The 27,662-nt window shown below is 38.6% G+C and overlaps 1 protein-coding gene across 4 annotated transcripts in view; it reads left to right on the forward strand.

Moving 5' to 3' along the window:
* The window catches only part of CLCN3 (chloride voltage-gated channel 3), a 71,388-nt gene that overhangs the window by 35,715 nt on the left and 8,011 nt on the right, over nucleotides 1-27,662 (forward strand). For all 4 annotated transcript variants that reach the window (XM_064652455.1, XM_064652457.1, XM_064652456.1 and 1 more), the window contains 9 exons: nucleotides 6,074-6,231; nucleotides 8,505-8,604; nucleotides 12,622-12,809; nucleotides 13,454-13,576; nucleotides 14,894-15,100; nucleotides 18,944-19,024; nucleotides 20,240-20,785; nucleotides 24,720-24,906; nucleotides 25,717-26,115. In XM_064652455.1, coding sequence (XP_064508525.1) covers nucleotides 6,074-6,231; nucleotides 8,505-8,604; nucleotides 12,622-12,809; nucleotides 13,454-13,576; nucleotides 14,894-15,100; nucleotides 18,944-19,024; nucleotides 20,240-20,785; nucleotides 24,720-24,906; nucleotides 25,717-26,115 — 1,989 coding nt within the window. The remainder of the gene's footprint in view (nucleotides 1-6,073; nucleotides 6,232-8,504; nucleotides 8,605-12,621; nucleotides 12,810-13,453; nucleotides 13,577-14,893; nucleotides 15,101-18,943; nucleotides 19,025-20,239; nucleotides 20,786-24,719; nucleotides 24,907-25,716; nucleotides 26,116-27,662) is intronic.

Here is a 27,662-nt window from a genome sequence, read left to right on the forward strand (position 1 = left end):
TGATCCCTGTGGAGTGCATTGCATGCAGGGTGCTTGCCTGCCTCCATTCCCCTTGCCACCTAATACCCAAGGACACACGGGTGAAGCAAAGCCTTGGATTAGTATCTGGCCTCCAGAAAGCTACAGCCCCTGCTGATTTTAACACTCAGCAGATTTGGATGGTCGTGTCAGGGGGAGCTTATTCCAGCCTTCAGGGTAAACTGATTAGCTTCATTTTCACTCACAGAGGTGCATTTATTTTTTTTCCTCCTCCTTTCACACTGCTGGGAATAGCCCAAATGAAACATGTTGCACTGCTGTCAGCCAGAAGGACAGTGGCTGAGGGGAATACTGGGTGCTTGTGCTCTATCTAGAAAAAGAGATTTGTGAGCAGCAGCAAACCTAGTGCATTCTTGCTGTAGGAGTTAGTAATTGCATAGCTTGTAGAGAAATACCTTTGAGAAATTGGGTCCTATTATTGCTTTGCTATTGAAACCAGTAGTGACATTGTCTTCACAACTCTAGAATGTTTCTAAACCTTTGGGAGTTTTGAGTTCTCTGAGCACTTACTGTATAGTGTCTGGACATTAATATTTATATGGAAGTTTTGATTTTTTTTTTCCAGCAGAAAGATATAATTAAAATCTAGCAAGACCCCAAGGGTGCATTTATGTATTTCGGTATAACTAGTCTGACAGTTTGTTGCTGTGGAAGGGCGTGAATTTACTTGTTGTTCCCTATTTCTTCTCTCAGTTTGTGCTCTTGCACTGACTCTGTTTCTTCTCTGACAGCACAGAAGCTTGATTCCAGTTCTGTATAGTAGCAGATTTTTTTGTTGTTGTTAGTTTTGTCTGCTTAGTTGGATTAGCATGTTGGCTTGGTTTACTGTGCAGTCCCATCCAAGGGTGACAAAGCTGATCCAAGGGTGAGAATGGGATTGTGTGATCAAGAATGGGAGGGAGAAACAGGGGTATCAATATCTCCTATTTGTTTGTCAGCAGTCAGTTAGATCAGCTCAATCTAACTGTGTAATTAATTATGAGAGATATATCTCATTTCTTAAAATGGTGTCATGGTGATACATACTCAGTTTAAGACTTGTGTATTTTGTGATGTGCATTGAGAAGATGTGTATCATATGCTGTGTATCATATCGAAGGGGTCTTAAACTTTATCATAAAATTATGGTCCTTTGTTAACTCTGATAGCCATCTCCTGAGAGCCTGTTCATGTCTCAATTCTGTGCCTTATTCTGTAGTGAGGCTGTAGCTGTGAGGATTTGTTCTCTAAGTGATACTGGGTAACTGTTCAGTTAATCACATGGTGGAGAAGCACATAAAAATCTATCATGCACCATTTGAGTACCCAGGATGCAGCATTTGTCTTAAATCTTCATGTTTCTCTTCTCATTATTTTTGTGAGAAAGAAGGAACACTGCCTACATAGAAAGAGTTGGGGAGGTTGTTAAACAGAAGCATTGTGTATGTTGCAAAGTCGCTTTCTTGTGTGAAATAATTAGCTATAAACTTACCGGTTTCTTTTTTTTTAAAAAACATGCCTTTCATCATCTGTGTGTTGCCCAGGGTTACTTTCAAATTTGAAAGAAATCTACTGAGTTGCCAAAGGACGAGCATGGGATCAATGCTACAGGAGATGAGGCAACCTTTAAAAATGCTATGTGTAATCTACATAAAAATGCATGGCACTGAAGAATGCTGTGTGTAATCTACATAAATCAGCTTTTTGTCATGTTTATCATAGTTCCAACATCAATCAAGATTGAATACTGCTTGTATGAGGCACATATATAAAATATAAAAGAAGAGATATTCCTTGCCTCAGTGAGGGACATAAGGCAAGGAGAAGTCTGTAATGTATAAAACAACTTATGTGAATATAGCAAAATATTAATTTTGTAATTTCTTTGTCCCTACTGGTTCCATCAGGAGGAACTAGCTAGGGAAAGCAGGAGGTTGGATCAGTGTTGGGAGCCAACTGCCATTCAGTATAACTTCATGTTCAAAAGCACATAGTGACAGGACAAGGGGGAATGGCTTTAAACTGAAGAGAATAGGTTTAGATTAGATATTAGAAGAAATCCTTTACTGTGAGGGTCGTGAGGCACTGGAATAGGTTGCCCAGAGAAGTTGTGGATGCTCCATCCCTGAAAGTGTTAAAGATCAGACTGGAGGGGGCTCTGAGCAACCTGGTTTAGTGGAAGGTGTCCTTGCCTATGAACTAGATGATCTTTAAGGTCCCTTCCAATGCAAACCATTCTGTGATTATTAAAGGTGATATTGGAGAAGAGTGTGCTAATAAAGGGATGACAGCTGCCTTATTTTTGCAAAGTATGGAAAGATTGTGTTTGAATTATAAGGGTTCCTATGAGTCATACCGAGCCTCTGAGAGGATCAGTATATTACTGTTTCCCTCCCTGTAGTAACACAGGTTAGTTTAGAATAGCAGTAAGTTCTGCATGCCACTTTTATCATTAGTATTGCAGTCTCATAAAAACATAAGTAAACTCATATATAACAGAAAGGCTTTACTTTCTTTGCGGCTACAGAATGGCTTAGGTGTCTATGTATGGAAAATGGAGGTGTTTTCTTATCATAGCTAGAAGCTGTGCCTGTTTCTTGGGCTAAGTGCTTGTTCTGGTTTTTAAGACTAAAACTGCTTCTATGTTGATGAAAAGCATGTAGCCTGAGAAAGAATCTTGAAACTTGAGGATGGGGGAAAAAGGGGGAAGAAGGAAGGGGAAATACTTTCTGAATATTTGCTAAGTGCAACAATTTATCTGTGTAATGATGATTTCCTGCCTGATGGTTAGAATGTTGTGATGAAATATCTATATTATGGTAAGGGCTTTAACAAAATTAAGTTAAAAATAAATTTAATGACACTTTGAAACTGAGAGTAAATTATGAGAATTTGTGTGTTTATGCTGATGAGAGTCATTATTTTCATAGCTGGAAGGAGCATCTTGCTGTGTGAAATCTATAGAAGGAAGAGTAGAAAGGGAAGTGAAAGTTTGGAAATGTTTTGAGTATTGATAAATTTGGAAATGCGTTGAGTATTGATTTCTCTAAAATCTCCCTTAGAATAGTTGTGTGCTACACAGATCATAATATTGGCTGGAAAATGTCTTCTCCGTTGCTGTCAGACTTAGGTAGTTAGATACAGAGCATCAGATTTTGAAAAGTTGTCCTCTTCTTGGTGCTCTCTAGGGATGCCTTTCTACCAGGTGCTCAGTGCTGCATGTTTCTCACTTGGTACAGGATTATAGCTGTTCAGTTGCATCAGGTGTTCATAGCAGATCTGTATTCAACAAAACCTGCTCTTCAGCTTCACATCCTGTTCTGTGTCTCTTTCTCATTATACAATAATCACTTATGTTCCAGTATTTGGTGTGCCAGCAGATGTCGGCAAAGTAGGAACCTGACAGTTTCAATGGGATTTTTACTGTATCTAGGGCAATGACTGTTCTTTGTAGTCTACTCCAAGTTCTGCTTTGGGTCTGGGGCAGTGAATATGATGCCATCTCTGATGGTTTCCCCTCTAGAGAATTCCAATTCAGTACCTTGTGATATGCATAAAATAATCTGTTACTGTTTGTGATACATTTATAATTCTCAACTCACCTTTGCCTTGTGTAGAATTGCATGCTCCTTATAGTTTGTTATTGCTTCATATATAGCAGGGCATAAAACCAACTTCCCCAGGGCAAAGACAAGCTTTTGTCCTACCCTACTCACTCAGGTTCAGGAAAGTGCATGATCACGTTGTAACTTTGTAGAAGTTTAATAATAAACTGTGGCTGAATTTAATTTATGTCCCTTGCTTTGCAATGGAGGTTAATTTCATGTAAAAATAATATTTTCATGATATATTCTGTTACTATCTTAATTTTGAGAGCTAAATTAATTGTTACAATGTGAATTTTGTTACTACCTCTTCCACAAGGTCAGCTTGCCCTTTCAGCTAGCCAGACATGTATCTAAGACTGCCTTTCTAGTTATGAGAATTAGAAATGTCAAGAGAATTTAATCCCTTATCCTAAAGCAAGATTTTCACAATTACCTCTATTAGCAAATCTGATTTAATTTGTTGTTGTTGTTGTTCTTAGCCTTTTATTAATGGAAGCATAGTTAATGCTTCTTTACATCTGCCTTAGGAGAGACTAACAGCAGCTCTGGGAAGGGATTTACAGGGCTTAGCTATGGGAAATAGATAAGGGAAAAATTAGTATGGCATAGACTGGAGAAAAAAGTATGAAGCTAAGTAAGACGGCAGCCAGGCTCGCGTGAGCGAATGGTATTGGTGTTGTTGGGGAGCTGTTTCCTACATTTACACTGTCTTATGTACTTTTCTTTTAATCCTTATAGAATTTGTACTGAATGGTAGTTTGTGTATCTTGAAAATTATCGATTGCATTTTGTCTTAATATGATTTTTGTATTACTTTCTTCTGTGTTGTCTTTCACCACTAAGGAAATGTCCAAATAAACACTGTGATATATAGTACACATAGACAAGGCCTCTGAAGCAATAGATGACTGAGGCACACCTCTGGGTCAGAGTGTAATATCAGGTGTCACACTGCTTCTGCTAGGTCTTAGAATTCACAAATGTAAAGGAAAAAGGCACATTTTACCTATGTGTAAATCTAATTGTGAGTTGTTGGTGAGAGCTGGGGCAGTGAATGCAGCATTTAAAGCATTTGAGAGTTTACAGGTAGGTCTTTTTTTAGCTTATGTTATTTTTTTGGTAAGTCAAAAACTTCTGAAACTTCTGCTGACAACACCAAGAAGCTGAATTAAAGAAGCCTGGAATTGGAAAAAAAAACCAAAACTGAACAAACAAATAACCAAGAAAACCTAGCTCCAAAAAAACCCCCACCTGCCTAGCCATCCCAGTGTGAATCCAGTGACATGAGTTCTGGTGTCTGTCTGAACTGATTAGAAGTCTTGGTCACCTTGGCCCTACATCTTTATGAATAGAGATTATTGTGTTGCAGCATATACTGGGCAAATTGTCTTGTTCTTAGTCAAACAAGTGAGAATAATCACTCCTTAAGTCATTGTCTGTCTTAACTTCATTATCAATGTTCTGTTTGTAGCACTAACTTTGCAAAAGAAGTTTGTGTTGGGTGGGCAGATGGTGTCCATGTTATGTTTAGGCAGCTGTCCAGCAGAAGATTATGCCTGGAGTCTGTAAATACAGCACAGAAACTCCAAAAAAAACCCCCTCAAACCAATATACTACAGAATTTATGACATTTGAAGGCTTTAAAAAATAAATCTTTTTATCAGTTTTGAAGAGAGAAAAATTCTCAGTGCTCCTCCTGCACTTCTTATTCTGATCACTGAAAGAAATATGTTGGGGCTGTTGCTCTGTGAGATGCTTCTGAAGGAACTTGCTAGTGATGACAAATTAGCAGAAGACATTTTTTTCATACAGTATTTCCAATTTTTCATGGCTGAGGACTGTTCTGTGATTTAGCTTGAATAAATAAATGAAAATAAAATATAAGTATTTGTTTGGCTTTCTGTTACTTTTTAGCTGCACTGATAGTCTGTTAATAATGTATTTTAGGTTTGGTTTAAACATTCAGAAGAGATTGGTAATCAATAGAATGTATATATGAAAATAACTGACAACTTATGAAGATGCTGTGAACTTTCTGTCTAATCATTCTGGTTTTGTTTTCATACAATCAGATTTTTTTTCTGGTAGTTCATAACTGAAGTAAACTCCAAGTTAAATGTGTGTCGAAGCCGCTGATTTTTTCCACTTTGTTCTATTGAAGTTTTTCTGGAGTGTGCACACAAAACAGAACAACAATTTGACTAGTACGTTCCTATTTAACCAATGGAAACACTAAGTCACTAGTATGCAAAGTCAAGCTACAGTTGAGTGACAGGGAAAAGAAGTCACAAGTGACACTGAGAGACCTAAATGACAATAAAATATGCGTATTATGGAAAGTGTCTTAATTACTTGTTCAGAAATTTTGTATGTCAAAGTGTTATGAACAGAGTTTGAATGCTTCATTTATTACAAATTTAATTTATTCCTATTTTTATCTGCTGCAGGAACTCATTATACAATGACAAATGGAGGAAATATCAACAGTTCAACACATTTACTGGATCTTCTGGATGAGCCAATTCCCGGAGTAGGAACATACGATGACTTCCATACCATTGACTGGGTTCGAGAGAAGTGCAAAGACAGAGAAAGGCATAGACGGGTACGTGACATAAATAACAGTATTTGGAAAATATTTTTTGGTTAGATATTGGAATTAAGGTCTGATCTAGCAACATATACAAATATATACATGTACTTCAAATTTGTTCATAATTATATCAGCTAGAACTACTTGAATACTGTTTAAAAAGCACTGCTTCGTTGATGCCTGCAGTCTTGCAATAGTATTCTAACTTGGAAAGGAAACAGTCATTTAATAGGGTGGGAATAGGTCTCAGTCACCCAAATACCATTTTACAGTACTGCTTTTTTTGCATACCAGTGCATTTAAGGCTATTTTCCAGTGTAAATGTATTTGTAATAGTACAATAGTGCTTATGGTGGTACTTATACAGAGAAGTGAAGACTGATGTATGTTGCTTTTATACTGACACAAGTGTATCTGTGCTACTGCTATTTATATATGTGTGTGTGTGTGTGCATATGTGTGTGTGTATATATATATATTCTGCTGTGATTGTTTGAATTATGGAAAGTGGAAATTCTTGTCTCTTAACCACTCATATCAGCGTATATATGTTTAACAAAAAAGTAGTCTCCATATGTACGTTAAATATCTTCTCTCCTATCACATGACCTGCTTTTCTCCTCTTTAGTGATTTCTTCAGAGGATCTTCAAAGTTCAGGCTGTTCATCTTTATCAGTGTACTCTGCAAGGAGTTCTTTCATGCAACAGACTGAAGTTGTATTAGTCAATAACATGCCAGATACTGTCATTCATGTAGTAAATTTGTTTAATAGCATTTTAAGAGGAAATATGCTGTTTAGAGTCTTACCTCCAAACTTAAAAACAGAACAGATTTGGAAATGTGATTTCTCCTAAATTTTTTTCACTGAACAAAATTAATAGTTAAAAATTAATTGTAATTTTATGGAGGGATCGGGGAGAGGTTCCTTCACATCCAAAACTATAGCATTATTCTGCTTTCTTTGGAAACATCATTTTTAACTCTGTGGAAAGAAGTGTAGGATGTGTATGCTGATTTACTTTGACATGGTAAAAAAACCTCCAGTCTTACACTAGTTTAAAAAACAAAATATCCATAATTGCACTATCTAGTGCTTTTTCAAGGAGAAGAGATCCTTGGACAATTGATCTAAGAACACGTACCTTGTTTGAATGCTTTTAATGAAAAGTAAGAAGGTGTTTCCATGTAATACTTCATTTCATAATTTGATGTCTAAGCAGTGATTAACACAGTGCCATTTTAGACTGTAGATGTGTTGGTTAATGTTTAGTGGATATGCCATTGGGTAGAATGCTGGGCCTGACCAAATCCTGGCAAGTCAGACCACACCTGTAAATAGATAAGCTAGAGTGAAGTCTCACAGCTGTTACTCATTTTAATGTCCAAGACGAGAAAAGTCAGACAAGATAGTTCAGAGTTCATAGTCACAGAACTACTGGGAAATTTATAAATATACCCTGAATGACTGGAGACTGACTGGCCATGTAATCAAACATGTAAAAAGAAGGGGGCGATATTGTTTTCAAGATTTTCTTGTCTAGTATTGTGTTTTCTTGGCTTGTTTTTGGTTGGTTAGTTTGTGATGGCTTGGTTTGGTTTTGTTTTACTGTTTGCTGCACATACTTTCTTCTTTTACCAGATGAAAAACCCATAAGAATACAATGCAATTACATAATGAAGGTTCAATCATAAAACTAGTTATGCACAAATTACAGCTAAGTGCATAAAGTAAATAAGGCTAAAATAAGAATAGCTATTTTTTCAGTACAATAACTTTAGGTGTCATTACTAATAATTGTCTAGAAGTATTACAGCGTAGTTATCATTTTTTTTGTTTCATCTTACTGTCATGTGTTTTTAGTCTAAAGATGTTTGTATTTGAAGTAAAAGTTTAGGAATTTGAATCTTATGGAATAGCTTATTGGTAGTATGCTAATAGTTTATTTGAGGTTCAGCAAAAAATAATTTAAGATGTAGGAGAGATAATTTTACAAGTACATGTTCTAGATAGGCGTCATAGAAATTTTTCCCTTAATCTAATAATGCATTTCCTGGGTTTTAGTTCTTTAAATTAAGCAAATTTACTTTTCTCTGTTTGATGTCTGAATGACTAAGCTGATTTATCTACGTAAAGCACTAAATACAAGCAGAACACTTGTCGTTTAAAGAGAGGGCTTATTTGCCTGCAGCCTGCATCACGCAGTTTGTATGTCATACTTAATTGTTTTCTCTTATTCATGTTAGAGAAACACATACCAGTATACATAATGATTTCTGTTTGCAGATTAACAGCAAGAAGAAAGAATCAGCATGGGAGATGACAAAAAGTTTGTACGATGCATGGTCAGGATGGCTCGTAGTCACGCTAACTGGTTTGGCATCAGGTAAATGAAAAAAAGATGATTTCTTTCTTGTATTTGTCAGCAAGCATAGTTGCTGTGTTTTTCTTTTGTTGTCCACCATCCTGGCTAAGAACTTGTTCAGGCTACTACCAAAATTCTGTGAAGGAAGGAAAAGGTTGACTATCTTAATTTACAGGCTTCAGTGTTTTAAGGAGAGGGTTTGTGAAAAATCACAAATTTTCTGCCCAGTTTTTCAAAAAAAAGTATTTCAAACAGACATCTTACATTAAATGCTGGGAAAATTGGATTAGTTCTAGAGTTCTGTGCTTGTTAAAAAGGCATGGTAACAGTATAATTACTGCTTAGATATATACATAATCACTTTCACAAATCATATATAAATTAATACATATGCGAGGTCTGTAGCACGTTTATATACTTCTGGATGCACAAACCAGGAGTGTATAATTACTGGAAATTGCTTTTGATAATTTTGGTGGGAACGTGCAGTGTTGTGTTTTCACCCCCCCTAGCTGCTATGTATATTAACATTGCTTTACCATGTTTCTGAGCAACAAAGCAAGCAAGTTCTGGTCTTGAACCTTACTAGGTTTTTCAGTTTCCATTGCTTTCTTTCATATGTGTCTAGTACATATTAAATGGTGCAACCTTGAGTTCAGTCATGAGGAGGTCTTATGTTTATGTATTTTAATTAATTTGGTTGAAATTTTGTTCTACTGCAATACTGCTTTTGACTCGGACTTTAGTTGACCATGGTTCTTAAGCAAAGGCTCTGTCAGGATTCGTAAATCTTAGAATTGTTAAGATTGGAAAACACCTGCAAGATTAAGTCTAGCCTTTGACTGAACACCACCATATCAACTAAACCATAGCACTAAAGTGCCATGTCCAGTTCTTTTGTAAACACTTTCAGGTATGATGACTCTACAACTTCCCTGGATAGCCCATTCCAATGGTTGACAACCCTTTCAGTGAAGAAATCCTTCCTGATGTCCATCCTGAACCTCCCATGGCACAGTTTGAGGCCATTTCCTCTCGTCCTGTCATTCGTTGCCTGTGAGAAGAGACTGACCCCCACCTTGCTATAACCTCCTTTCAAGTAGTTGTAGGGAGTGATGAGGTCCCCTCTGAGCCTCCTCTTCTCCAGGCTAAACTCTCCCTAGCACCCTCAGACTCTCCTCATATGACTTATTCTCTAGACCATTCACCAACTTTGTTGCCCTTCTCTGGACTCTCTCCAGCACCTCAGTGTCTTTCCGGTAACAAGGGGCCCAAGAACTGGAAGCAGTTCTCAAGGTATAGCCTCACTTATGCTGAATACAGCAGGACAGTCACCTCTTTGATCCAGCTGGGCTACACAAAAGCCAGGGTGCCATTGGCCTTCTTGGCCACCTGGGCACACTGCTGACTTGGGTTCAGCGGCTGTTGACCAACAGCCCCAGGCCCTTTTCTGCCAGGCAGCTCTCCAGCTGCTCTTCCACAAGCCTTTAACGCTGCAAGGGGTTGTTGTGACCCAAGAGCAGGACCCAGCACTTGGCCTTGTTGAACCTTACATAATTGGCCTCGACCCACTGATCCATCCTGTCCGTATCCCTCTGTAGAACCCTTCTACCCTCAACTTTCTGAGGGTGTGCCCTTGTCCAGATCATCGGCAGATATTGAACAGGAACAGGACTGGCCCCAGTACTGAGCCCTTGGGAACACCCACAAATGATTGGCTGCCAAGTGGATGCAGCACCATTCACTCTGGGCCCAGCCATCCAGACAGTTTTTAACCCATCAAAGGGAGCACCTGTCCAAGCCGTGGGCTGCCAGCTTCTCTGGGCAATGCTGTGGGAGACAGTATCAAAGGCTTTACTGAACTCCAGGTAGACTACATCCACAGCCTTCCTCTCATCCACTAGGTGGGTCTCTTTGTCAAGTTGGTCAGGCAGGACCTGCATTTCCTAAATCCATGCTGGCTGGGCCTGATTCCCTGATTATCCTGACTGTGCTTTGTGATGGCACTCAAGATAATCTGTTCCATAACCTTTCCAGGCACTGAGGGCAGGCTGACAGGCCTGTAGTTCCCTGGATCCTCTTTCCAACCCTTCTTACAGATGGGCTGGGACCTCCCCAGTAAAACAGGACTTACGATGATGGAGAGTGGCTTGGTAAGCTCTTCCACCAGCTCCCTCAGTACTCTTGGGTGAGTCCTATCTGGTCCCATAGACTTGTGAGTGTCTAAGTGGCACAACAGGCAACTACTCCTCCTGGATTGCAGGGGTTCTATTCTGCTCCCTGTCCCCATCTATCAGCTCAGGGTGCTGATTGCCCTGAGGATAACTGGTCTTTCTCTTGAAGACTGAGGCAAAGAAGGCATTAAGTACCTCAGCCTTTTCTTCATTCTTGGCGACAGTGTTTTTTCCCCCACATCCAATAAAGAATGGGAGACTTTCCTTGGTCTTCTGTTTGTTGGTAATGTCTTTATAAAAATATCTTTTATTATCTTTTACAGCAGTGGCCAGATTGAGTTCTAGTTGACCTTTCACCTTTCTAATTTTCTTTCTATGTGACCTAATGACATCTCTGTACTCTTTCTGGGTTGCCTGACCCTTCTTCTTCCAGAGGTCATAAACTCTCTATTTTCCCCTGAGTTCCAGAGAAAGGTCCCTGTTCAGGCAGGTCACTCTTCTTCCCCACTAGCTTGTCTTTCGGCACATAGGGATGGCCTGCTCCAGCATCTTTAAGATTTCCTTCGTGAAGAATGTACAGTCTCCCTGGACCCCTTTGTTATTAAGGTCTGTTTCCCAAGGGATTCCTTCTAAACCAGCATCTTGAACAGGCCAAAGTCCACCCTCCAGAAGTCCGAGGTAGAGGTTTTGTTGACCCCCTTCCTAACTTCACCAAGAATTGAAAACTCTGTCATTTCTTTGCCGATGTGCCCAAGTCAGTCTCTGACCACTGCTTCTCCTGCCAGCCCTTCTCTGTTTGTATATAGCAGGTCTAGTGAGGCACAGCCTATGTTAGGCTCACTTACCAGCTATGTCAGCTAACACACTCCAGGAGCCTCCTAGACTGCCTCCTCTCTGCTGTGTTGATTTTCCAGCAGACATCCAGCAAGTTAAAGTCTCCCAGGAGAACAAGGGCTAGTGATTGTGAAATCTCAGCCAGCCACTTACAGAATACTTCATCTGCCTCTTCATCCTGGCTGGGTGGTCTGTAACAGACTCCCACTGGGATGTCTGCCTTGGTTAACCTTCCCCCCCCGCTTCTTACCCACAGACACTCAACCTTATCACTATCCTCGAGCTCTATACAGTTGAAGAGTTCCCTAATATACAGGGCCACCCCACTGCCTCTCCTTGCTCTTCTGTCTCTTCTGAAGAGCAGGTAGCTACCCATTGCAGCACTCCAGTTATGTGAGTCATCCCACCACATTTCTTTGATGGCAACTACATCATAGGTTTCCTGCTGCACAATGGCTTCCAGCTCCTCCTGTTTGTTACCCTTACTGCATACATTAGTGTACACACACTTCAGCTGGACTATCAATTTCACCCCTAACTCTGGCATGCCACCCCCAGGCTCATCTCTTATGAGCCTGGTCTTATCCCCTTCAAATCTATTTTAAAGCCCTTTCAATCAGCCCTGCCTGCCAACTCACAGGCTAGAATCCTTTTTCACCTTTTAAACAGGTGAATCCCATCTGTCTCTGGCAGGATTGGTGCCAAATAAACTGCCCCATCACAGAAACATAATAGTCCTCTTACCTCCTTTGTTTCAGTGGACTGTTAGAGAAAAAAGGAAAAAAAGGCAAGAAAAAACCCCACATTTAATTTGGGAAATATACAAAGAACTCGATTCTTCAGCAAATATTAATCTTACTTTATTGAGGACAGGATATATTCCTGGACATCAGTAATATATTAAATGTCTATTTAATTAGCTTTTCTGTAATCTCAATTTACATCCATTAACACCAACATATTTCTTCATTTTAGCTTGTGTATTATTTCTGTTTACCAGAACATTAATACAAAACTGCTTCTACAACAGGGGCATTGGCAGGTCTAATTGACATTGCTGCTGACTGGATGACTGACTTAAAGGAAGGCATTTGCCTTAGTGCTTTGTGGTTTAACCATGAACAGTGTTGTTGGGGTTCAAATGAGACCACATTTGAAGAGAGAGATAAATGTCCGCAGTGGAAAACATGGGCAGAACTAATAATTGGGCAAGCAGAAGTGAGTATATACCCATTCTTTTATGGTCTTGCTCAACAATTTGTGTGAATATGGAAAAAAAATAATGAACTTAAGTTTAGGGTTCTAAACACACTGTCTGCACCATTTTTCAGCATTTGATTTGATTAATATGTTATAATGTAATACATGTGTATTTCATGAACTGCAAGAGGGCTTGGAGTGTTACAGGTGAATGAAGTTATGAGAGTATAAAACTGTTAGTAACATGAGAACTTCTGATCATAGCTGTACATAAAATAAATAAAAATTACATTTGTGGTGTTCTCTGATAACTAAGAATAGATTCTTCATTTTTTCTACTACAATTTTTTTTAAATAAGGGTTTACTCAGTATTCAGCAGATTTTAACAGCTAATAGCTATTAAAAATACACCTGTGCTATGTTAATTTTTTTATTTTTAAGATAAAATGTTAGAAGTTTATACCTTGTATAACCCAGTCTGTGCTGATGTCATCACTTTATGCTTTTCAAACAAAACTCTTTCTCTTGATCTGGTAATAATTATTGTGCCTCAAAATGTGCACATAAATGTACTTGCAGCAAGAGTAGTTCTGGATTATTTTAAGTAGTAATTTTGCTCCTATGTCGAATTTATTTTCTGACTTTTTGTTTTTGCTTTTAGGGTCCAGGTTCATACATAATGAACTACATAATGTACATTTTCTGGGCATTGAGCTTTGCCTTCCTAGCAGTTTCTCTGGTGAAGGTATTTGCTCCCTATGCCTGTGGCTCAGGGATACCTGAGGTGAGGTCTAACTAAAACATATATTATAGCTGTTTCATGTTAATGTGAAAATTACTGCTGCCTTACAGGGTTGGGAGAAGGAAGAGGGAGCACTCTGCCTAAGAAATCTATTAATACAAGTGTTCAGATTGAAAACATATAATTGTGTTAATTCTTTCTGGGAAAAATACCTGAAATATAAGAGAGTCTCCTGAGTTAGTAGATTTTGCTGCATGCTTCTGTCAGGACCACTGTTTAAGGAAGCATTTAGCTTAAGAGAGTATACTCCTGAAGAGTGATTTCCAAACCTACCCCAATCCTCACCCTCCCTGTGGAGGTAAGAGAGTAGTGATTCATTGACAGAATACGGGTCCTTTGATACAGCAATCAGTCTTTTGTTGCAGTGGCTTTAGTCCCTTTAACTAGCACAAATCAACACAGTCACAATGTAAAATGTGTAATACCCTCAAAAACTCACTGTTTGCATTGCTGTGTGCTACTATCCACAGAATGGGAGAGGAAAACCCAAAGTCAAATAAATTGCGATCAGTCTCACTTCTCCGGTCTTTCTGTAAATATTTCTTTATATATATGTTTTGTAGATGTTGAAGGACAAGTCCTGCCTCTGAATAAGCCTGGAGTAGTCCTATGCCATTATTCCAGAAGAGATTTCATCCTAAATTGGTTTCCAGATTTAGCTATCTTTGTTTTCTAGGCACATCCTATTTATGGACAGGTTGTCCTTTCCTATGATAACTATATTATTTCCTATATATGTGCATATTTTCCAGGTTAATAATATGACATTAGGTACAGTAATATCTTAGGCAAGTGGCACATCTTTCCTGGTGGAGAAACGCTGATCTTTTCCATTTTTATGTTAAGAAATCTACTGTTAATTTTTATGTAATGATGGTAAAACATAAAGAGAAAACAGGGAGGCATAATATTGGTGCAAATGGGATATTGCTACACTAGATGACCTTGGGTATAGGTTTTGCAGGTTTATTTTTCCTTTGGAAGTTTTCTGCCTTTCAGTTGGTATTTACATCATAAACTAATGAACACAGTCTTAGAAGCTGCTGCAAATTAATTTACTACTAAATGTAATTGATAATATTGTTGTATGTAATTGTCCAGTGTTTTAGAGTAAGTTGCAAATGGAAAGCCTGTGGCAGCCAGATAGACTCAATGTAGCAATCTGAAAAATATGTCTTCTAAAGTGTGATAAAGTCAGTCATTTGAAAAGGCTGATTTTTGAAGTTCTGCAGCTAAGATTATAGAATTATTATCTGGAGAAAGCAGAATGCAATAACATATTATTATTTTTTTTTCCAGATAAAAACTATTTTGAGTGGCTTCATCATCAGAGGTTACTTGGGAAAGTGGACTTTGATGATAAAAACAATTACTTTAGTATTGGCTGTCGCATCAGGTTTGAGTCTAGGAAAAGAGGGTCCCTTGGTACATGTGGCCTGCTGCTGTGGGAATATTTTTTCCTACCTCTTCCCAAAATACAGTACAAATGAAGCTAAAAAAAGAGAGGTAAATTTTTGTGAAAGCATTTATAGAATGTATTAAATATCTGTGCATTTACACTGATTTGTTTAAAAGACGGTATTTTTTCTCTTGGATAGTGTTTAGTGTTTATCAGTAGTTACTTATTGTGTTAAGAACAATGTATCATCCCTAGCATTCTGAAAGGTGAATAATTTCCACGTCAGAGTCAGTTTGCATTTCTCCCATCTCAGAGACCATTTGATTATATTTAAATTCTTTCTGTTCTTGGCTCTATGTTTTAGTAATTGATGAATGTGTTCAGTTCTGAGGACAGCAGAGTACTCTGAACCCATGAACTATGTATTCCTGGTTACAACAGTGTTTTCTGCTCTGTGTCAGTTTGATGCTTTTAGTGATGGTGGGTTAGACTTGGTGCCTGCCAAGCTGTTCTCTCACCCCTCTATCTTGACAAGACAACAGGAGAGAATAAGATGAAAAGCTCATAGGTCAAGATAAGGACAGGGAGATCCCACCCTCACCAGTTATCACAGGCCAAACAGACTACACTTAAGGAAAGTTACTTTATTGCCAGTTAATAACAGAGTAGGATAGTGAGCAATAAAACAAAACTAAGTACACCTTGCACCTCCTCTCCCTTCTTCTCAGGCTCAACTTCACTCCGAATTCTTCTATCCCAAAGCCCCATCAAGGTGATGCTTTGTCTCTGCTACTCCTTCCTCTTGATACTCTTCCCCTAGTCCAGGGTGGGGTCCTACCCATGGGAGACAGTGCTTCACAAATTCCTTCAGCATGGGTCCTTTCCAGAGGGTGCAGTCATTCAGGAATGGACTGTCTCAGCCCAGATCAGCCACAGGTTGCAGTGCTTGCAAGAAACCTTCTCCTGCTTGGGCTTCTCTCCACAGGCTATGGTTCCTGCCAGAAGCCTGCTCTGCCACAATCCTCCATGGGCTGCAGGGGGACAACCTGTGTCACCACAGGCTTCATCACGGGCTGCAGGGGAATCTCTGCTCTGGCACCTGGAGCACCTCCTCCCCTTCCTTCTTCACTAACCTTAGTATCTTCAGGGCTGTTGCTCTCACATTTTTCTCACTCCACTCTCACAGCTGCTGTGCAGTGGTTTGTATCCTTTAAGTATCTTATCACAGGGACACTACCAGCGTCACTCATGGGCTCAGCTTTGGGCAGGGACAGGTTCATTTTGGAGCCAGCTCTGTTGGACATGGAGGCAGCTTCTGGTATCTTCTGACAGAAGCCAACCCCTGCAACCCCTCTACTACCAAAACCTTGTCATGTAAACCCAATAGAGGGAGCCATGCTGTTGAAAGCAAGTATAGTCAGAGAGAATAGCAAGCCCTAACATTCTTACTAATTTAATAAAATTTTTGTATTGTAAAATTAAAAAGGGTGTTATCTGAGCTGTGCTTCAGTTCTCAGCTCAACTTCTCTACTTCTACAATGAGACTGCAGAACATGGGAAAATTTGGTTCACTTCCTATTTCAAAGCTCTGTATTCTTAAATCATTTAGCTTACTGTGGTTTAACTGCTCATCTCAGAACACTGTAATAATTGTTTGAGTTTCTCTGTGTATTCTTCAACAGGTGTGTTAAGGGCTATTACCCAGGGGTCAGTGTTCTTGCAAGGAATTTATACAGTATTGTTATAATTAGCACTAACCATCCTCATATATTGAACATAATTCATCCATGATGCTGTAGGACCACTTGCTGCTTCAGTTCCTCTTAATCTCTCAGTTCATCTCAGTTCACCTCAGTCCTTTTTCTGGGTTTTTGCTTGAAGACTACTGAGTGCAAATCTCCAGGACTGATATAAAAGCTATGTAGTCTGTCATTGATTATGTCCCTTGAATAATATTAGTGACTTATGGAGTTCTTTACCACACACATGTAGAAAAAATAGACTATTTCAATTGGAAGGGACCTACAATGATCATCCAGTCCAGCTGCCTGACCAGCTCAGGGCTAACCATAAGCTAAAGCATGTTGTAAAGGGCATCAACCACCTCTCTAGGAGGACTGTTCCAGTCTGACCACCCTCTCAGTAAAGAAATGCTTCCAGATGTCCAGTCTACATATCCTGTGGCACGGCTTTAAAGCATTCTCATGCGTCTTATCACTGGATATCATCCATTTCAACTCCTCAGGTAGCTGTAGAGAGCAATAAGGTCGCCCTTCAGCCTCCTTCCCTCCAAACTAGATGAGCCAAATGTTCTTAGTCAGCCCTCCCAGGACACTCCTTCCATCCCTGTCACCAGCTTTGTCCTCCTCCTCTGGATGCAGCCAAGGACCTTCACATCCATCTTGAACTGTGGGGCCCAGACCCGCACGCAGCACTCCAGGAGAGGCCACCCCAAGGCTGAACAGTGGGACAGTCACCTCTGCTGACTGGCTGTTTGTGCCATGCTTGATGCTCCCCAGGATGGGCTTTGCCCCCTGGGCTGTCTGGACATGCTGCTGACTCACACTGAGCTGCTGCCCACCAGCACCCTCAGATGCCTCTCTGCAGGGCTGCTTTCCAACCAGTCCTCTCCCAGTTTATACTTGAGCCTGGTGTTACTTCATCCTGGGTGTGCAGCATTTTGACTCATTAAATTTCATCCCATTAACTACTAATTAACCAATGGAGCATTAACCAATGCTCCAGTCTATCTAGATCCTTCTGCAAGGCCTCTTGTCCCTCAGGAGAGCCAATAACATGTCCTCGTTTGGCATAATCAGCAAACTTACTCATGGTGCGTTCAACTCCTGCATCCACTGAACAGAGTGTTGGTGACCAGTCGCCTGCTAGATGTAGCTCCTTTCACTACAACTCTTTGAGTCCTATGTTCACCCGGGTCTTCACCTGTTCATCTCACAGCTGGACAACTGGTCCAGAAGGATGCTGTGAGGGGCAGTATCAAAAGCCTCACTGAAATCCAGAAAAACTACATCCAGAGCCTTCACTTTGTCCACTGGATGTGTGACCTTATTATAGAAAGATACCAAATTAGTTAAACAGGACTTTCCTTCTGTGAACCCATGTTGACTGTGCCTGATGATTGCTTTGTTATTTAAAAGCATTTTAGTGGCACCCAGTATAATCTTCTCAGCTCCTTGAAAATTGTGGAGGTTGGAGGTTGGGCTAACAGGTCTTTATTTCTCTGGGTCTTCCCTCATGCCCTTGATTGGACTAACACTGGCTAGCTTCCAGTCTGCCAGATCCTTCCCAGATTCCCAAGACCTTTGGTAGATGATTGAGAGGGGTCTAGCCATAACATCCACTAGCTCCTTCAGTACTCTGGGAAGAATCCCATCAGGTTCCATAGACTTAGTAACATTCAGCTGATAGAGCTGGCCCCTTACAATTTCAGTGTCCACAGATGGAAAGTCACTATTCCCACACTTGTGGCCGTCTGACTCAGGGTACCAGGCAGCCCAAGGTCTATCAGTATTATTAAAAAGAGTGAGGAAAAAAAAACATGGAATGCCTATGCTTTTTCCTTGTCCATATTAGTCAGATGTCCATCTTCAACAAGTATCAGTTCAGTGTTTTCCTTAGACCTCCTCTTGCTATTAATGTATTTAAAAAACCCCTTCTTTTCATCTGACACAACACTGGCTAGTTTCAACTCTGAACTTTTGAGCAGTCTCCTTGGCTTTCTCATGTCTAGTACCTGATTGATGGCTGCTATGGCCACTCTCCACATCTTAGGAGCATTCTCATACACTTACTTCATGCTTTTCTGTTACTAAATCTGTGTATCTTTAGCAGAAACATAGAAGAAACTGATAGCTGTAGTAAGATTCTGTTCTTCATGTTTTAAACATAAAACAAACTGCAAAAAACCACTCACCTTTGTTCTTTTCCAGGTGTTGTCAGCTGCCTCAGCAGCAGGAGTTTCTGTAGCCTTTGGTGCCCCAATTGGGGGAGTCCTTTTCAGTCTGGAGGAGGTATGTCAAGAGATGGCACTGAAGGATAGATATTTTTAAAAAGTCTCTTTTAGCTTAAATAATCTCAGACTCCTTTAAGCTGCAGAGTCTTTCCTAAGAAGGGAGTTATTTTTTGACCCACATTTCAAAGTCAAGAGTCCTCCTAAAGATATTTTTCTTTTCTTTGGATGAATGTCAGCTTTCCTTTATTCTCAGTTATTTTTTTCTGGAGAAGGGCTGAGTCCATTAGTAATTACAGTTTACATACAGATAGAGATACAGCATCTTTTCAGTCTAGGAGTTTATTCTGAAAAAAAAATAAATAGGGCTGTTATTTTTCATTTTGAAAGAGGGTTTAGAAACTTACTGGACAGTTTTGTGAAGCAAGTTTTTAAACATTATTTAAAGTTTCAGACACTAAACACAATTGAATATAATAATTATTAAAAGGGCAAATATGCTACAAAACTGATCTGAAAGGCAACCAAACTCTTTTCTCCAAAGAATAATTAATATTAAATTAGTTTTAATTAATCATTTTCAAAATATATAAGAATGTTATTCCTATCATTGGCATTTTTAAAGAAAACTAAAAATCTATTAATTAAAAAAGGAAGCAAAATATTCTTTCATGTATAATTTTGTTATATCCTTAGAGGGTTTTGAGAAATACCTTCGTTGCCAAAAAAATGCAGAAGAAAACTATCTTGAAATTCAAATCAGGCTATGTGGGGCTTAAGTATGAACTTGCATGTTCTGTTTTGAGGACTTTGATGTTTTTGTTGTTGTTGTTTTAATCATACTTCCTAAAAATAACAGATCTGTCAGAAACCTTTCAATGTAGATTGAAAGGAGATGAAACTATTAGCAGGAAATTTGAGAATGCAGCTGGTACAAAGCCTGGTTCTCATGAATGCTAAAAAGAGACACAAACAGAGCAGCCTATAAACATAAATTACTGTGCATCATTTCCTAACAGTCTTAAAACAGCAGTTGTTTCAATACTGCTGCAGTATTGACTTTAAAACTGATACAAGTATGAGTTGTTGTAGAGCTTTTTAAAAATGTAGGATGTGCTGGAGTGCCAGTGCTCCAGGTGATCGGAGTAATACTGAAAAGAGTACATTTTTTTTTAGCTTAAACCATGTGAGCAGCAGTGCTCTAACACATGCATAAACTTGTCTTTCCATTTTTTTAATTGATTTACTAACAACTTCCATGTATTGCCTTTTGCAGGTCAGTTACTATTTCCCACTGAAAACTTTATGGAGATCATTTTTTGCTGCTTTAGTAGCTGCGTTTGTTTTAAGGTCCATCAATCCTTTTGGTAATAGCCGCCTAGTTCTTTTTTATGTGGAATATCACACTCCTTGGTACCTTTTTGAACTGCTTCCTTTTATTCTTCTGGGAGTATTTGGTGGGCTCTGGGGAGCGTTTTTCATCCGAGCAAATATCGCATGGTGTCGTCGACGCAAATCTACAAAATTTGGGAAGTATCCTGTCCTGGAGGTTATTATTGTTGCAGCAATAACAGCTGTCATTGCATTTCCTAATCCATATACAAGGCTAAACACCAGTGAGCTTATTAAGGAGCTCTTCACAGACTGTGGGCCGTTAGAATCCTCCTCGCTCTGTGACTACAGAAATGATATGAATGCAAGCAAAATAGTAGATGATATTCCTGACCGTCCAGCAGGCACTGGAGTCTATTCAGCTATATGGCAGTTGTGTTTAGCACTCATATTTAAAATAATCATGACAGTCTTCACCTTTGGTATCAAGGTAAGTGTGAATGCAATAGCTGTATCGTCTGCTGTGATTTTTTAATTATTGCCTTTCTCATTTTCCATCTCTCAAAGCTAGCAGCTTTGTTTATAGATTCTTTTTTCATGTGTAGTTCTTTTAAAAAAGGTCTTTTTACTGTTGGTTAATAAGCAAGTCTTGTAGAAAACAATACTAAGTTTATTTAAATTCAGATTAGCCCTTTATTCAGCTGAATAGAAGCATATGCTAAATGCAATAGGGAGCAGGAACTGTGTGGATGGATGGCTGTTTGTGTGGCTTGATTCAGCAATAGGGTTGATTCTAAAATTTTCAAGAACAGAGTTCAAATATAACCACTCAAATTCTTTAGTCCTGTTACAGAGAAGAAGAAAAGACTGAACCCCTTGAACAACTTGTAGGTGGTTGAGTTTTTTTAATCCACTCTCCTCATTTTTCATATAAATGTAATTACTGTGGATGTTAAAGGCAGATAACGATGATTTCTTTTGCTGAATTTTCCAGTATTGCATGTGTTGAAGAGAAAGTGAGCTTTGTTTATGTGACTGTAATGGGAACTTCTTCTCCATCACAAGCAGCATAATTTTTGTTTTTCCTGGTTGTTTAGTAAATCTGTTTCGGAAATGTCTTCAGCTTTTCCCCAGTCCATGACTGTTTTCTGAATGACATATAACTGTCATACTTTCAATTTTCTGTCTTGTCAGGCTCCCTTCATAGTTTTTTCCATTATCAAACGTGTCTTAATGCAAACATATTATACAATGTTCGCTAAGCCAGATTTGCCTTTAAATTGGCTTTAACTTTTCAGTTTACATTGCTGTTCCATGTAACACCATGCATAAAAAACCACTTCCTTTCTGTGAGTGTGTTTGATCATTGGAATAGGTTGTCCAGGGAACATCCTTGGAAATATAACCTGACTGGTTACAAGCCCGGGCAACGTGCTGTAATTAACCCTGCTTGAGCATAGTAGACAATCTGGAGTGGTCACATTCAATCTCAACTCTTCTGTAACTGATAGAACAGTAACATGTTTCTCATGTGTTGATATTTTAAAAGGTATTGCAGTTTACTATTTGAAGTTATTTTCCATATGTTTGTTGATGGATAAGAGAAATCCATTGTATGTATTTTAAATGTTAGTCTTCCATAAGTCTAAAATTCAGACATTATTCTATGACATGACAACTCCAATCTGTTGTTTTGTTTTGTATTCACTTACTGTATTTAATTTATATCTAGGACTTTCTTTTACTATTCATGTGTTCATGTGCATCTGGCTCTGTCTTACAGGGTTGTCACCACAGGGTCACACTGTGTGTATTTGAATTCACTAGTTCACAGAATGGTAGAGCTTATACCTCATTTGGGTTTGGTTCATTTTCTCAGAACTTCAGCGTGGTGGAAATATTTTTGTGAAGTTGTGAGAATATATTCATTACTTTGCCAATAGGCAAGGAGTCATGCTGCTGTCATTGATGGGACTCTGCTACGTAAATTTTTTTTGAAGCTTTTAAGCATGTGGTTGGTTAGAATGTCAGCCAGGATCTGGAGAAGGGATGTCACTTTCATGTTATTTATTTACATTTTAAGCTTTATCTCTGTAAAAAGAGCAAATTAAGAATTAAAAGCAAAGAAAAAGACAACTTTGTTATTTAAATAATTCTAAAGGATCCTCTGAGCTCTCCATGTCTATTCCTTGCAGACATGTCTTTCCCCACAGGAACTGTTTTCCTGTGAGGTAAGCAAAGAAACTTAGCTGCTGCCAGTGGCGCATGGTGATTCCTGCTGCTCTTACTGCTATGAAAAAGCATCACTGGGAGGCTGATATGGCAGGGCTTTGGGGTTTTTTGGGTTGTTTTGGTTTATTTTTTCCTTTCAAGCGTTTGTATATATACCGTACTGCTTATAATCAGTAGACTCATTACTGTGTCTAAATGCTGATCAACAGTTGGGGTGGGATTCCACCTTTGCCTCATAACCTGACGGGTGCACAACTGCACTACTAAAGAAGTGGAAAGTTGTACCCATATTCTGATCCTTGCTTGTTTCAAAGATACTACATGTGCCACAGAACATATGTTTTCCTCTGTAGTGTAACTTGAGCTAGGCTGGCAAGCACTGGAGAAGAAAAGGAAGAACTTAACCTTTTTCCTTGCTCCTTCTCTGTGAAGATTCCTCTTCACTTTGTGATTGTGATCCAGTGGCTTATGCAAATGAATGCAGCTGTAAAATCATAGTTACAGTTAGTCTTGTAACCATTATCCGCATATAATGGAAAGAAGAGAAGGAGCTAGTGCATAAAAAAGTTACGTTAACAAAGGACCAGAAAAAATTTGGATGCAATTTCCATGTGGAGACTTAATTTATGCAGCATACTGCTGTAGCAAACTAGAATCTGAGGCAATTTCAAAGATTTACTTAGTTGTTTTATATTGGAAACATGGGAGGTTTTTTGGGATACTGCTGTACTGTTCACCAAGAAGGAATTTCACTCAGGAAAAAAAATTTGATTTTAACAGTTAGAAAGGGGTTTAGATGCATAATTAATTGTGGGCAATAACAGCAGGGTATAAGTGTACAATTTGAATATTATACTAAAATGATAGCATTGAATATTACCTCTATCAACACTGAAATATTAGGTAATTCAGGATGGGAATGAAGGATTATTAAACTTTTTCTCAAAACCTGTGCTGCTGGCTTTCTAACACAAAGTTTACTATGTTTGTTTCTACTTGGTTTGTTGCTTAGAAATCATCTTTGCAACCATAAATGTAGACAAAATATAATAGTAACTGAAATACGGTTCTGCACTAGCTATTGAATACCACAGCAAAAATCTGTAGTTTGGAATTGCACAATACTTACACTTCACAGCTGTACAGTACAAGAAAAAATATATGATTTGTCTTGTTACACCAGGAGTGCAGTTTTTTAATGACATTATTTTGACAGGTTGATGGGTTGAAGGGCATTTAGATGAAGTAAAAATTCTAGTCCTCATTTGTAGTCAGATTTGTAGTTCAGTCACAATATAAAATACTTTGATGCTAACAGCTGCTGTGAGGAGATGCAGTGGGCATTTCCAGTTTAATGAGACATTTAGGCACCAGTATGTTTTCTGGAAAGATTAGCTTCCTAAGGAGAAGATACACAATGACAGTTTTTGAGATGAACACTTATTCTTTATGAAGCTGCTGATAAAAGCAAGTTTGCAATAATATTTTGCTAAGCTATGTTGGTGTTACAAGACTTTGTGCCCTTTTCAGGTTTTAGTTAATAGCAGAAAAACATTTTAAGTAACTAAAATGACAGTAGGAACATTTTTTAACCTAATGCATTAACTCCTTTTTGCAATGGGAATTGTCTTGCCTTTTTCTCTCTTAGTGTATTTAGCATTCTGTATACACTCCTTTGTATAGGAAATGGCAGTATAGTAAGCAAAGCCTCTTTTAAAAATCACCTGTTTAGTTAGCCATCTAATTTTTAGCAGTGTCAGGAAGCAGTTAGGAAGGGCAGTCCTGTTCAGTAAGTGAATGTTGACTCTGAGGAACATGAAGTAATAAGGGAGATGGGAAATAGTAAGGAACACTTCAGTACTAGTAGCATGGCTCAAATTGGACATGCATATGGTAAGAACTGTGCTGTTGGCACTGAGGATGTAGTTTGTGGTCCTGTGTAGGTGATAGATTTTTTCTTAAATACAGTAAAATATAAACAAATATGGTCATAAAATGATTTTAGCTAATTAGGTCAATCAGAGATATCAATAGCATTCTGTTAAGTTTTACTAACCTTTCAAGGTCATCTTACACGGTTTTAACCTGACAATTTGAGCATTTGCATCTCTTTTGGAAGAAAAAAGTTACTTGTAAAGCGATGTGTCAGGTCTGTTCCCAGCAGCATGACACCAGTTCTGTTTATGTTGCAGGTTCCATCTGGGTTGTTCATACCTAGTATGGCAATTGGAGCAATAGCAGGACGGATTGTAGGAATTGCAGTGGAGCAGCTGGCATACTACCATCATGACTGGTTCATTTTCAAGGAGTGGTGTGAAGTTGGAGCTGACTGTATTACACCTGGTCTTTACGCCATGGTTGGTGCTGCTGCGTGCTTAGGTAAGTAAAATATAACAAAGTAAATAAGTATCTGATTTTTTCATACATCAAAATAATTATTAAAAAAATTAAAGGAGATATAAACAGGGCAGTTTTGAAACACCTGTTTCTATGGACTTCCCTCTTCAGAATAATACATTCACGTTGCTACACAAGACCCTCTGATCACAAGGATCTGAGGAATAACATGAAATCTAAATTGATGAGAAATAGAAAATTCTTTTACTGAATAAAGATGTGGCATCAGAAACCTTAGCAGAAAAAAAAACATCCTAAATGCTAACAAAAAGAGAAATACAATCCCTGTCTTCACCTGTTGTCCAAGAAAAAGTTTTGTTTTCATCAGCTCAGAATTCTCTTTAGTTTTACGAGTTAGCAACAGCATTAAATTCCTAATTCTTTGGACAACATAACTGTTGAATTGCTACCTCTGACTTCCTGCATTAATTCCATTCTTTTTTCTAATTCTTATCTTACTGGATTTCCTTGCATTTCACAGTACTTTTAACCCTGATGTGGTTGTGAGATAGACACAGTTTTAGACTTAGTTTATAATAATTAACTGTACGTATTTTCCAATTCCCTTTATTATCTCCCTTTCTGTGAGTTTTCCCTGAAACTCTCTTTTTCACTTCTAGAAGTTTTGTGTAAATTTTCTCCATTTGCTTCTGTCGGTATTACACAGAAAGATGTTTGTCAAATGACTTTTCATGGCAAAATTGTGTTTGCAGTTCTCAACAGGAAGTCAGGAAATTCTAAATTCATGATTATCTGATACTAGAATGTTACTGGCTACCATTTTTCTTGCAGGTGGTGTGACAAGGATGACTGTGTCCCTGGTAGTTATTGTCTTTGAGCTAACAGGAGGGCTGGAATATATTGTGCCCCTTATGGCTGCAGTCATGACCAGTAAGTGGGTAGGAGATGCCTTTGGTAGGGAAGGCATCTATGAGGCACACATCCGACTGAATGGATATCCTTTCTTGGATGCAAAGGAAGAATTTACTCACACGACACTGGCTGCTGATGTTATGAGACCTCGAAGAAGCGATCCACCTTTAGCAGTTCTGACACAGGATAATATGACAGTTGAAGACATAGAAAACTTGATCAACGAAACCAGCTATAATGGTTTTCCTGTTATTATGTCAAAAGAATCACAGAGACTGGTGGGCTTTGCTCTAAGAAGAGATTTAACTATTGCAATAGGTAATTAAGTTCCAATATTGCATTATTATATATGCAAATTCAAATTATTTTATATCATTTGATATTTAAAATAGAATTTACTCTGTGTGTTTCTAGACGTATTTCAGGTTTATTAAGTATATTATTATCTTCATTAGCAGGATCTGAAATGAAGAAAATGCTCATCTGTTTTTGTCTCCTGTCATAAAAACAAAAATCATACTCAAGTAGGCCAAAACATCATCTAATTTGATATTTTGTTGGGTTTTTTGAGGCTTTTGATAGTATCTCATTTCCTCAAGTGATGCTACACTAACATTCTTCTTCAAAATTGAGTACTTCTCATTTTAGACCAGCAGGATTCTGTGAGAATTACTGTCTGAGTAATTTTTAAATGTATATTCTATTTCTTTCTGACAGTATGTTATTCACTGTCATTATAACAACTGAGATTGTTTTATGGAGAGATAAGCACAATATTAATTATTTCAGGTTTCTATTTTTCAATTTGTTTGTGTAATGGGAAATTTGTCCCTGGGCACATGAGCACACAAGCCCTGTTTGGGCCCTCTTTCTCTGAGTGAGTATTAGCACTTGTGTGATACCTGTGACAATGCTTTGTACACTAGCAAGAAAAATTCTCTGGATTCTGAGGATACTACCGTAATCAAAGGGAAAAAAAGCGTTGTCATGTAAGAAAATGCTACAAAACTGTAACATTTGGTGCATGAAATCAGTGATGAAAGTTGCATCTTAACCTGCTATTTTTTTGAGAGGTATCTCTTTAACGAAGACACCTGAGAAAGAGACAAATGTCTCCTGAAAGTTTTTTAAAATATATTTTGTGTACACCACACTGTTTACTTCAGGAAAATTTTTGCCTATGGTCTTAATACCGTAAATACAATGGTATTACATTATGTAGGACATATGTGAATGTCCAAAACTTGGAAATTATTATAGACATATAGAAATTATTATATACTCGTTTAATTTTGCATTTACTTGAGTAAATGGGGAAATAGCAGAACATTCTTCTAATAATACACTTTCACTGGTAAGACTCGTGTCGGCTGCTAAGATTGTACAGTGCAAGTTGCTTAGTCTTGCATTGTGGCTGGTTTGAGTCATTGTGCCCTGGCAGCCAGGAGGGCCAACCGTGTCCTGAGAGGCATCAGGCAAAGCGTTGCCAGCCAGTCGAGGTAGAGGATTGTCCCGCTCTGCTCTGCACTGGGGCAGTATCACCTTGAATATTGTGTGCAGTTTTGGGCACCATAATATAGGAAAGATATTAAGCTCTTAGAAGAGCATCCAAAGGAGGGCAACAAAGATGATGAATGGTCTAGATGGGAAGCCATACAACGAGTGACTGAGGTCACTTGGTTTGTTCAGCCTGAAGAAGAGGAGACTTAGGGGAGACCTCATTGCAGTCTTCAATGTCCTCATGAGGGGAAGCAGGGAGGCAGGTACCAATTTGTTTTCTCTGTTGACCCGTGAGTGGGCCCAATGGAATGGCCTGAAGTTGTATCAGGGGAGGTTTAGGTTGGATATTAGAAAAAAGTTCTTCA

Source organism: Pseudopipra pipra, chromosome 4 (assembly GCF_036250125.1).
Source record: "Pseudopipra pipra isolate bDixPip1 chromosome 4, bDixPip1.hap1, whole genome shotgun sequence".
Taxonomy (NCBI): Eukaryota; Metazoa; Chordata; class Aves; order Passeriformes; family Pipridae; genus Pseudopipra; species Pseudopipra pipra.